This window comes from Panthera uncia (genome assembly GCF_023721935.1).
Source record: "Panthera uncia isolate 11264 chromosome E2 unlocalized genomic scaffold, Puncia_PCG_1.0 HiC_scaffold_19, whole genome shotgun sequence".
Lineage (NCBI taxonomy): Eukaryota > Metazoa > Chordata > Mammalia > Carnivora > Felidae > Panthera > Panthera uncia.
This window is the reverse complement of record NW_026057588.1, coordinates 18615435-18627652: the sequence shown is the minus strand read 5'-3', so window position 1 is coordinate 18627652 and position 12218 is coordinate 18615435. Positions and strand designations below refer to the sequence as shown.

The window sequence follows — 12218 nt, the reverse complement described above, 5'->3', positions numbered from 1 at the left end:
ATTGGGCAAGAACAGTCAGCCAAGGGGGTCGTGAAGGAGATGAAGACAAGCCAGGCAGCAGGGCGCCCGGACACCAAGGGGGCACGCTGAGGGGCAGAAAGGAGTCACATGCTACAAACGACCATAAAGAAGGCCCCGCGCTGCGTGAGCAGCAGATAACTCCAGGGTGAGAGCAGTACCCAGCACACAGCAGGGTCTGCCCCAGCCTTCCAAGATGAGCACACACAGGCCACGCCCCCAGAGAAACGGGCTCCCGGGCCACTCACAGATAATGTCAGGGGCATCCATCAAGTTCAGCAGCTCATCGTCCTCTTGGTGCTGAGCGTACTTGAGCCGGGAGCGCTGGTGCGCTGCGGACAGCACCTCCTGGAGCACGTCAATGTGGCGAAGTTTCTTGCACAAGCTGGCCTCCCTCACAGACTCTTCGTGGTGGGCAATGGCTCTGCGCAGGTGGGACTTGCCTGCCGACAGAAAAGCACCCCCCGTGACATCAGCGTCCCAAAGTGCAGTGTGAATGTGTCAGGGAGAGCCAAAGTGCCCCAGCACCAGCCCAGAAAGGTGGACCTTCTCTTTTCTGAAGGATCTGCCTGGACGGCTCACTCAGGTCTATAAAACATCCATTGAGCAAATAGTTACCACGTGTTCTAGGCGGTAGAGATAAAGCAGCAGACAAAAACTAGCCTCTGTCGTCACGGAGTTTATGTGCTAGTGGTTGAAGAGAGATCACGAAGGAGCAAAGAAACAGGCAGGGGACCGTGTGGCAATGAGGTTATGGAGAAAAATAAAGCAGGGCAGGTAGCAGATACAGCAAAAGAAGACCGGGAACAAAGAGTTGCTCTTCTCTGATGGGTGATCTGGGAAGGCCTTTTGGAAGGTACCTTTTTCAGTTTTACTTTTGAATGTTTATTTATTTTTGAGAGCCAGAAACAGAGTGTGAGTGGGGGAGGAGCAGAGAGAGAGGGAGACACAGAATCTGAAGCAGGCTCCAGGCTCTGAGCTGTCAGCACAGAGCCCGACGTGGGGCTCGAACCCACGAACCGTGAGATCATGACCTGAGCCGAAGTCAGTCGCTTAACCGACTGAGCCACCCAGGCGCCCCGAAGGTGACTTCTGAGTAGAGCCCCGAAGGAGGCAAGGGAGCAGCCATAGGATATCACAGGAAAGCACTCCTGAAAGCAGGAACAGCAAGTGCAAAGGCCCTGGGGCAAGACTAAGCCTATTATGTGTTCAAGGGTAACAAGGAGCTTGAGGGTATGGCTGGAGGGAGAGGGCCAGAGCAAAAGGCAGGAACTATGAGGCCAGAGACAGCAGGGGTCAGACCATGTCCAGCCTTACCAGTGCAGGGTGAAGGCTTCTGCCCCTACTCTGGGTGAGATGGGAGCCCATTAGGGTATGAACAGAGGCCTCATGTGAACGGACTATGAAGGAGCAAAGGGAAAGCAGGGGGACCAGTTATGAGCCCTTTGGGTCTCTATTTCCTCAACTATAAAGTGGACCATACCTACGTCACAGGGTTGTGTGAGGCTGAAGGGAGTTGATGTTTGTTAAGTAAGCACATCATACGTGTGGCTTGGACCAGGGTGGTAGCTAAGAAGTGGTCAGATCTGGGACGTGTTTTCTAGGGAGAGTCAACAGGATCTGCCAATCAAATGTGGGATGAGAAAGAAAACTGGAGGCAGAAGGTGAGCCCCAGGTTTCTGGCCTGTGCACTTAGAAGGCTGGAGTTGCCATCGAGGAGATGAGACGAGGGCAGGTCTGGGCAGGAGAGGAATTCAGCTTCACAAGTGAAAAGAGATCTTCACTCTGAGACTTGGCAGGGGCCAAACTAGGACGATTCATCACCAGTTCTTAGGTGTGACAGAAGAAAGTTAACAGACACGTCCTTCTACATTTGGATGACCCAGGGCCAGCCCTGGACCTCTAGGGCTCTGGAAGATGGTCAAAGCTCTGGCCCGGGCCCTCACAGAACCTGCGAGAACACGGTTCCAGAAGCCTGTTGAGTCTTCAGAATGTGCCTCATGATAACTGATCCACAGTGGCCATGACAACTCAGGATGCCCTGCTCTCTGAGCCCTGTCCCGGGGACCTGTCCGGGGCCCTGTGAGCAGGACAGGCGTCACGTACCCAGCAGTCGGCGCTGGTGACCGTTCTTCAGCGTGGCCAAGGGCGTCAGTCCCTCCGGCATGTGGTCATAGAGCTGGGACAGGCACTTCTCCTGATGGTCCTCGTCTGCGCCAGGCTTCACTGCAATGGAAGCCACAGGGTAAATCCCTTCTTGACACAGACGCGGCCACAGACTCTGGAGACGGTGCCGAAGACCCCTTAGGGAGATCTCTCTCAACCACGTCTCCAGTCTTCCTTCTCCAGTTTTACAAGGCACTTGGGACGATAGGTCTTTCTGCCCCTGGACACGCCCTTGGCTACTTTGCGTACCCGGGGCCAGGCACACTCTGGGGGCTCATGGTTTGGCTCTGGGCCCCCAACTCCTCCAACTCCCCCACCTCACGGAACCTTCTAGCGTAGCCCCGCCTCAGACCTCTGGTGGCCTCCACGCCTGTACCCTCCCTGGCACGTGTCCCCTCTCTAGCCTCACCACCTCAACACTTCCGGCCTCCCTTCCCCAGCTCAGCTAGCGTTCTTGCTCTGGCTGTCCTTTTCCTCCTTGCCCAGCCGCAAAAGTCTTCCTCAGAGTTCAAAGGCCAACTCAAACGTCACCACCTCTGAGAAGCCTTCCGTGACCTCACCAAGGAGTCCAACTGCTGCCTCATTTGTGTTTCTACCGCAATTACCAAAGTGTCGTTCTTTCTATTGGTTTACGTGACTTATCCCGTCTAATAGACTCTACATTAACACTGGCAGTAGCAGCTACCATTTCCCGAGCGTCCACTAGATATGAGGGACTATTTAGCTTTGCACACAGGCACCTGGTTTTCCCAAGTGCCCTATGAGATAGGTTTTCTTCATATCCCCATTTTATAGGTGAGAAAACTGAGGCACAGAAAATTAAGGAAATTAACTAAGACCACACAGCTAGTAAATGGCAGGTTGTCATAGGAACCCAGGCAGTGTGGCTCCAGAGGTGGTCCTTTTCATTACTTTGGAGGGCTACTTTGATTGGAAGTAATGACAACAGAAGTCCCATCTGACCTCAGATCAGAGCCAAGACTAGGGTGAGGAGGGCAAGACACCTTGCTTGGGCTAAAAATGTAAGAGGGCATCCAAAACTCATCAATCAGAAGACATGATAGTTTAATGCAATTTTTTAAATATCAAAATTAATGCTAAAAAATGCATGATGAAGAAACATCAAAATTCCTCTCTGCCTCAGTTTCCAGTGTAGCTCAGCACAGCATTGTTATTGATCTGTAGTCTCTATTTAAAATATGGATCACCATTGGGGCACCTGGGTGGCTCAGTCAGTTAAGTGTCTGACTTCAGCTCAGGTCATGATCTCACGGTCTGTGAGTTTGAGCCCCACATCGGGCTCAGTGCTGACAGCTCAAGCCTGGAGCCCTGCTTCAGATTCTGTGTCTCCCTCTCTCTCTCTGTCCCTCCCCCACTCAAACTCTGTGTGTGTCTCTCTCTCTCTCTCAAAAATAAACATTAAAAAAAATAAAGAAAATTTGGATCGCCATGGATTATATGGTTTTTGCATTAGTTTTGATTCATTTAAATGTTTATTTATTTTGTGGGAGAGAGAGAGAGAGAATCCCCCTTGTGAGCAGGGGAGGGGCAGAGAGAGAGGGAGAGGATCCCAAGCAGACTCCCTGCTGTCAGCTCAGAGTCCGACATGGGGCTCGATCTCACAAACCGTGAGATCATGATCTGAGCCAAAATCAAGAGTCGGACACTTAACCAACTGAGCCACTCAGGTGCTCTGGTTTTGATTCATTCAAAATATCACATCCAGGGCGGCAGCTGCAGCAGCGAAATGTCGGAGACCGTGGTGGACACCGGGCGGCTGATCACCAAGCCCCAGAACCCGAATGATGCCTACGGGCCGCCCAGCAACTTCTCGAGATCGATGTGAGCAACCCGCAGACGGTGGGGGTCGGCCAGGGCCGCTTCACCACCGACGAAATCAGGGTCAAGACAAAGCTGCCTATTTTCAAGCTGAAGGAATCTACTATTAGAAGATACAGTGACGTTGAGTGGGTGCAAAGTGAATTAGAAAGAGAGAGCAAGGTTGTAGTTCCCCCGCTGCCTGGAAAAGCATTTTTGCGTCAACTTCCTTTCAGAGGAGATGATGGAATATGTGATGATAATTTTATTGAAGAAAGGAAGTGAGGGCTGGGGCAGTTTATAAACAAGCTCGCTGGTCATCCTCTGGCACAGAATGAACGTTGTCTTCACATGTTTTTACAGGACAAAATTATAGATAAAGCCTATACTTCATCTAAAACAAGACATGCCTGAAATTTGGTGAGAAGGGGCAAAAAAACACAAACAAAACAACTTTCTGTGACTATTAATGATTCGTGTGCACCAGTGAAGAGGTTCTATCTAACTTTTAGCACGCTGCATGGAAACGGGTGTAACATGCCTTCAGTATACTAACATGCATATGCTCAGTCTTGTTTTGTTTGGTTTTGGCAGTTGACAAGAAGTTAATTTGCTTTAGTGAAAATCCCTTGTTCCAGCCTTTCTGGCTCTTTCTTGCTGTTGTCATGTGGTACACACTATAACCCCACAAACCTGTTACTCCAGCATAATCTGCAGAATCCTAACTAAAGTTACTGACTTCGTCTTATCTGCGCAGTTTTTGTGTCCTGTTTGCTTCTTGAATCTGATTAACTAGAATATTTCTCTTACCCCTTTTTAATATGTGATGTCACTTGTCCTAATTTATGGTTAGAAGCACTACCCCATTGGTTTCCAGTCCCCTACGTGTGAGATATACACTTGTGTGCGAAAAGTATCTCCCTTCAGGCTTGTAATACCCTTCACGTGGAAGATCAGTGAGGGAAATCTTTATATTCTGTACAAAAACAAAATCCAATTTATAGACTAAAATCATTTGTCTAAAAATTTGTTTTCAAGTAAAAATAAAAATGCATTTCTGATATGCACTGAAAAATAAAATAAAATAAAATAAAATACCACATCCAAAGATCATCCTGAATACTGAGCTTGGGGGCATCCCCTTGGATGCGGTGCCCAGGGGAGTGTTTCACTGATGTTAACCCTGGGCTCACCTCCAGGGGAAAAGTCCTCTCCTAGGAGCTGTCTGCTCCATCTCAGGCAGAACCGCACGACCCCTCTTCCTCCACAACGGGAACGTACAGCCCCTAATCCCACACGGGCCCCCAGGCTGTGAGCATCTCCAGAGAGGCAGGCAGCTCTCGCTCAGCTCACAATGTCCCAGAAGCACAACCCAGACCAAAGCCCAGAGCCTCCAAGCCCACAAGCCTTACACTGGTGATCAATGAGAAGCGTGGCTACAAAGTAGTGGGCCAGGGCTCCGTAGTGGTGGGCCTTCACACAGGCCAGGCTGGCCCAGGAGTAGGGGATGTTCTCCTTCACCGGTGCCTGGCTCATGGCCGCATGCAGCTGCCGATAGACTTCCCCGACCTGAAACAGAAGGAACGCTGGGAACGGGAAGCCTGGCACAGGGGTGCTCACGCACCCAGGGCGCAGAAAAAGAGCCCTTTCTTCTACGGAGCGGCCCTGCTGGAGGCCGCTCCAGAATCTGGGAGCAGCTCCAAGGGTGCCTCGTTCTTTCGGTGTCATAGTTAACAGGGAGATCAGGCAACTGTCATTATGCTGGTTTTTAGGCTAAGCTGCAGATGGAATCAGTGATCCGTATCTAAAACGCCACACTTGCCAAGAAAATGCAAGCTAGCGCTCTGGCCAGGGCGGGCACGCTGCCCAGGTCACGGGCAAGCTGCCGCGGGCTTGTTCCCCCGCTGCTTCCAGGGGGCCCACACCAGCACATCCTGCCCACCCCCAGAAGTCACGGGAACCAGGACGCCTTACCTTGGCAGCCTCCTGAGCCACCTTCACCAGCATGAAGAACTCGTTCCGGATCCCAGGAAGGCAGATTTTCTCAAAGACATTTTCCTGGGCTTGTGCAAGCATCATTTTGACCAGCACACTGAGCATGGCAGGACTCATGTCATAACTCGGAGTATGAGTGAACGTCTCTTTCAGATGATTTAAAACCCCTACGAATTGGAAATTTTTTTTCACATTAGTTGGGGATACTACTCTCACTGGTATCTGGGAGCATCTTAAAAAATCTGATTCTCAGGGCGCCTGGGTGGCTCAGTCAGTTAAGTGTCCGACTTCAGCTCAGGTCATGATCTCATGGCTTGTGAGTTCGAGCCCCGCGTTGGGCTCTGGGCTGACAGCTCAGAGCCTGGAGCCTGTGTCGGATTCTGTGCCTCCGTCTCTCTGCCCCTCCCCTGTTCACACTCTGTCTCTGTCTCTCTCAAAAATGAGAATAAAGCATTAAAAAAAAATCTGAGTCTCAATCATGGTAAGATCCAGCAATTCTACTCCTAGGTACATACCCTGAAGAAGTGAAAGCAGGAATGGAAACCGATACTTAGACACCCACATTCATGGAAGCATTAGTCATAACAGCCAAAAGGCAGAATTGTCCATCGACATATGGTCAAACAAAATGTGGTGTATACATACGATGGCATAGTTTTCAGCCTTCAAAAGGAAGGAAATTCTGACACATGCTAAAACATGGACGAAGACGTTACGCTACGTGAAATAAACCCGTCACAAGGACAAACACTGTATGATTCCGTGAGATGAGGTGTCTGGCAGAGTCAAATTCAGAGAGACAGAGAGTAGCATGCTGGTCGCCAGGGGCTGGGGGCAGAAGGGAATAGACAGTTAGTATTCAATGGGGACAGAGTTTCAGTTTGGGCAGATGACAAGGTCCTGGCGACAGACCGTTGCACGACAGTGTGAATGTACTTAATGCCAATGAACTGAACACTTAAAATTGGCTGCCAACGGTCATTTTTCTCTTGTATGTTTTACCACGATTTAAAAAATCGGATCCTTTTCCAAAACATTTACCTCTGCATCAAGCAAGGAAACCAGCCTACTCCCTGTTTGTTCCTGTCTCACCTGGGACAATTGTGAGAAATTCCATACATGACCAGGCATTTAATGGAGGTGAAAGCAGAAAGCAGGCAGGATGACGGGAGGGCTCTCAGACGGACACGCTCACATGGAACACCTGGGTCATTACAAAACTCAGGGCTTTTCCCCAGGACCTCAGGAAAGATCGACTCCCCCACTCCAATGGGAATGTTCCCGCTGTAGCCCTTAGCTGACTTTTTTATAGGTTAGAAAATTAACTGTCACAGCCTTCACTGACAATCAACCCCAGGCTGAAATAAAATCCCAGACATGAATCCCATCTGACTGGTTCCTCTGGTTTTGTTGCAAAGCATAAGCTGCCCTGTGGACGATGGCAATGGCTGCAGGCTATTTGCTCCTTTCTGGGTCTGCTCCCACTCTGTTCTTGTGCTTAATGTCGTCTATACTGCTGTAATCTTAGAGATGGGTCACCAAGCACACCTGCTTTAGGTTCCTCAGAAAGAAAATGAGCCCAGAAAAGGACTGACAGTGAAAGAAATCCGCTCCCACGTGGAACCTTAGCGCGTCGTTTTATCCCAAGGGATCTGTCATTTTAACAGAAGCAATTTCACGATCAGCCAAAATGGCAAAGGCTTGCAGAGTGAGATACCCGGAAAGTTCTCCGCTGGGAGTAATGCCCCAAAGCAGTGATAAGGGCCAGCTTGGAATGAACCCTGACATGAAGCCAGTGGAGGGGGTCGTGCTGTGGTCGGTGCTGTGTCGCCGTCCCACCCACCATTTCTCAGGGCGAGTCTGCCAGACACAGGCCGTGCTGGAGGGGAGCAATGCGGGGCCCTCAGACACCCAGGAGCCAGGCCCACCCGCTGCGCCCAGCCTGGTGACCCCCACCCCGCTACAGGCTGGCGTTAAGTGTCGCTTCACAGAGGGCTGAGAGGAGCAATCTCAGGGAGGCAAGCTTTGCAGAATGGGCACACGATAAAGGCACGGACAGTAAAATGCCGCGATGAACCACGCCTGATAAAAGAAAACCGAAAAGAGCCTACACTTGCACTATTTTGAGAGAACGTATTCCCTTCTTCAATAAATACAGTGTTCAAAAGAGCAACTCATTCACTGCCATCCTCGGGGCCAGCTGTTTGGAAAAGATTAATTGTTAACCACGGGACTCGTTCGCAGTGTGCATGAGCCAAACCCAGACTGAGGCGACAGGGTTTGAGCCATTAAGCAGTTCTCTCGGTGGGAAGATAACACCAGCGAGAGAAACCTGCCTGGCCCTTGCAGGCCTGTGAGGCTCCTCGTGGGCCCGGGTTAGACCCACTGACCCTCTTCCACTGCAGTGCCCAGTGCCAGCTGGTGGGGCCAGGACTGTATCCCAGCAGCCCTTGCGGAGACACACCTGCTGCTCTCTGAAAGGCGTCCACCGCACTCTCCAGCCCAGCCTGTGTCTGTCGATCGCACCGGGTCCCGATCTGTGTGTAGAGGGCTCCGATGTTAAACAGAATGCTGGCTTTCTCCAGTAGCAGGTTCTGCTGGCTAACTGGCACCCCAGTGAGGGAGTCATACCTATTTAAAAGAAACGGTTTTGAGAATACGGATCATTTGGCTAGTGAATGCCGTTCTGGATGAAAACGGACAAAGTGTATTTCTTGAATGAAACTCAAAAACACACATGCAATGAAGCATTCGTTTCCAAGCAAGACAATGGGTCTGATCTCACACAAGATCAGGTGCCCACAATCTCACACAAGAAAAAGGCTTCTCCACCAAGATGTCCTTCCATAAGTGAATGGATAAATAAACTGTGGCACAACAATACAGTGGGAAATCACTTAGCAATAAAAAGAAATGAGTTATTGAGCCGTGAGAAGGCATGCAGGAAACTTGAATGCGTATTTCTAAGTGAAAGGAAGCCAATCTGAAAAAGGGCTACATACTGTACGAGTCCAACTATCTGACAATCTGGAAAAGGCAAACAATGGAGACAGAAAGAATCAGCAGGGTTGTGGGGGAAGGGGAGGGACAAAAGATGGAACAGAGAATTGTAAGGGGGTGAAACTACTCTGCATCATAGTACAATGCGGATACGTGTCCTTATACATGTATCAAAACCCATGAAATGTCTCCCACCAAGAGTGAGCCCCAATGTTAACTATGGACTTTGGGTGGTAATGGGAGAGCCCGGGCATGTGTGGGGGGCAGAGGGTATAGGGGAAATTCTCTTTAAAAAAAAATTTTTTTTTAACATTTATTTATTTTTGAGAGACAGAGGGAGACAGAGCATGAGCAGGGGAGGGGCAGAGAGAGAAGGAGACACAGAATCTGAAACAGGCTCCAGGCTCTGAGCTGTCAGCACAGAGCCTGGCACGGGGCTCGAACTCACAAACTGCGAGATCATGACCTGAGCCGAAGTCAGACGCTTAACGGACTGAGCCACCCAGGCGCCCCGAAATCTCTCACTTTTTCTGTGAACCTAAAACTGTTCTAAAAAATAAGGTGTATTAAAAAAACCACAGGTCTTCTCCTAAATGTAACACAGCCGTTACTAACCCCTCATAATTCTTCCTCAAGTCTAAAAGACTGGGGATTTGTTTTAAAGTTCACATGTCAACCAGGAGATAGATGTGAAGCTTCCTACTAATTCAACACGGAGGAGAAACACTTTCAGCCTTTTCACTGTGAGTAGGCAGCTAAGGCATCTTTAGCAAAAGTCATCCGCCTGATCATTCAAAAGGACAGCATCACTAATCACCAGCTGTGGTGAAATGCGGCTCTGAACATGCCCCATAGCTCTTGGCATTTCCTCCCCTTTCGCCCATGCTAAGTACACTCAGAGAAGAGGTACAGCATCTCCAAAGTAGTTAAACGACACTACCCTTCGAAAATACCAACTCTTGAGAAGAATCAAATGTTCTGCTCAGGGTTTTAAGAGCCGATCTATTTCCGTTTGCTGCCTTTGTCGTTGGGACAAAACCTGATCCCCACCCCCTGCCCCATCTGGAACAAGAATCTTGCTTCTTGTTAGTTCCACCTCAGAGCCCCGGTGTTCCCCCAACAATAAAATGAGCACGAAAAAATGCCTCTTCTGCTCGGCTCACTTGTTCTGAGAAGCAAGAAGCCACGGTCTGTTGGAGCCTCCTCCCCTTGGGTCCCCTTCATAAATAAACACCGGTTTATCTACACGTCTCCAGGCTCTCCTGTATAAATGGGACCACTTGAAAGAGGGGGCTGTGGTTGCAGAGGAGCCCCTGGGGTGCTGACGGGGAAGACAGCAGCAGGGACCCCGGGCACCTACCACGTAAACAAGAGCCCCATCTGTCGGGTGGGCGGGAAGAATCGGCTCTCCACAAATCCCAGCTGGATGAAGTAACTCATCAACAGTTCGACACCGGCCTCATCCCGGCTGGGTGTCCGGCAGGCCTGAAAGGAGAGGAGCCATGGATGGCGGGGGGGCAGGTGAGGACACAGCCGATGCCTGCCTCCCCTCGCCCCCCCACTTTCTGGAAGACGTCACATAACCATGTCTATGGAGCCCGGGACCCGGTGCTGCTATCATGAGCACTAGGAGTGGTGGCAAAGGGCTGGCATGAACTCAGGAGTCCCGGAATCCAGACCCAGACGTGCCAGTGGGCATGTCTGTCCCCTCCTGTGGTCTTCTCGTGTGCTGGGTTGAACAGATAGCTCCCGGAGCACCTCCCTATCACCTCCAACCAGGAGCGATTCTCTAAGACTTTAAAGACATTCTGAAGACTCCAGCGGCCATCCTCCCCTCCCTGCTGCACGCAAAACCGTACCTGTCTCAGGTCCATCAGATCTGCTATTTCGTCTTCATAGAGGTAGCTGTCCTCACTGTAATGCTCCAGGATAAAATCCTGCAAGAGAAAAGAGATGAACCACTGTAAGGTGACATTCGAAACCATAAATAGGTATACAGGAATGTCTAATGCGCTCTCCCCCCTTTAAAAATCCATGTAGAATTCATAACAGCATGTATATTTAAAGTTCCTTTTGTCGCTTCAGTAAAAAAGAAAGTTGAAATTATTTTTATTTTAAAATGTCTTTGCAGGCGTGCCTGGTTGACTCAGTCGGTAGGGCATCCGACTCTTGATCCTGGGGTCATGAGTTCGAGCCCCACATTGGGCGTGGTGCCTACTGAACACAAACAAACAAACGACTAAAATGTCTTCGCAGGACAGTTAAGTGACCACATAAGTACTACATGTTGAACAATTCTAGCAAACGTCACAGATACTGCAGGGCTCAGTTGTTCGGAGCACAGGGGCTTCCTGGCGAAGGAAACTCCTGGCGAGGCACCGTTATGAGGATGCTACCCTCGGGGTCTACGATGGGAGGCTTTGGGAGAGCAGATTTGGGCACTTCCACAAATGAAGCACCCGAAGGAGACCCCCTAACCCGGTCCACAGTCCAGTGTTTGATGACCACCCCATGGGTTCATTCAGTCATACAACTCACACTGACGCGTACCCGCTACGTGCCAGGCACCGTTCATAGTGTCTGGGCTACGTCAGCAAACAAAACAAAGACCTTTCCCCGTGGAGCTTATGTTCTCACAAGGGGGCACAGGCAATAAGTAACAGGCACCACAAACAAGTAAATGACATCATATATTAGAAGATGGCAAGCATTACAGGGAAAAGATAAAAACGGGGTAAGGGGGAGGAGAGTGGCTTCTTGCATAACATCTGCCATAAGCGTTGGCTCTCCCTGGCTATAAAAAAAAGTTGAGAGACACCGGTCAGTTATGTTTTCTCAAGTGTCTGTGAGTACAGTCAATTTACACAATCTCTACATTAAAACACCTCCTTTTTGTACGTTCAGTGCATATCCACACGCACACACACCCACACACCGTCTTACAAACGTGGGATTCTGTTGAGTGAATATACAAATTTGCTGTGCTTTTCTCTTTGAATTGGCAACATGCCAAACGTCTTCATATACCACAAGATACTCTGCAATATGACTTTTTTTTTTTAAACGTTTATTTGTTTTTGAGACAGAGAGAGTCAGAGCATGAACAGGGGAGGGGCAGAGAGAGAGGGAGACACAGAATCTGAAACGGGCTCCAGGCTCTGAGCCGTCAGCACAGAGCCCGACGCGGGGCTCGAACTCACAGACCGTGAGATCATGACCTG

The 12218-nt window shown here is 49.9% G+C and overlaps 1 protein-coding gene and 1 pseudogene across 1 annotated transcript in view; one reads left to right on the top strand and one right to left on the bottom strand.

Moving 5' to 3' along the window:
• RHPN2 (rhophilin Rho GTPase binding protein 2) overlaps nucleotides 1-12218 on the bottom strand; it is a 58587-nt gene that overhangs the window by 9721 nt on the left and 36648 nt on the right. Inside the window, exons 5-11 of the mRNA XM_049622051.1 lie at nucleotides 10857-10934; nucleotides 10358-10482; nucleotides 8462-8628; nucleotides 5977-6164; nucleotides 5415-5571; nucleotides 2125-2244; nucleotides 267-461 (exon numbers count right to left, since the gene is read on the bottom strand). Of these exons, the coding sequence (XP_049478008.1) occupies nucleotides 267-461; nucleotides 2125-2244; nucleotides 5415-5571; nucleotides 5977-6164; nucleotides 8462-8628; nucleotides 10358-10482; nucleotides 10857-10934 (1030 nt within the window). The remainder of the gene's footprint in view (nucleotides 1-266; nucleotides 462-2124; nucleotides 2245-5414; nucleotides 5572-5976; nucleotides 6165-8461; nucleotides 8629-10357; nucleotides 10483-10856; nucleotides 10935-12218) is intronic.
• Nucleotides 3601-4477, top strand: LOC125915963 (sorting nexin-3-like; annotated as a pseudogene).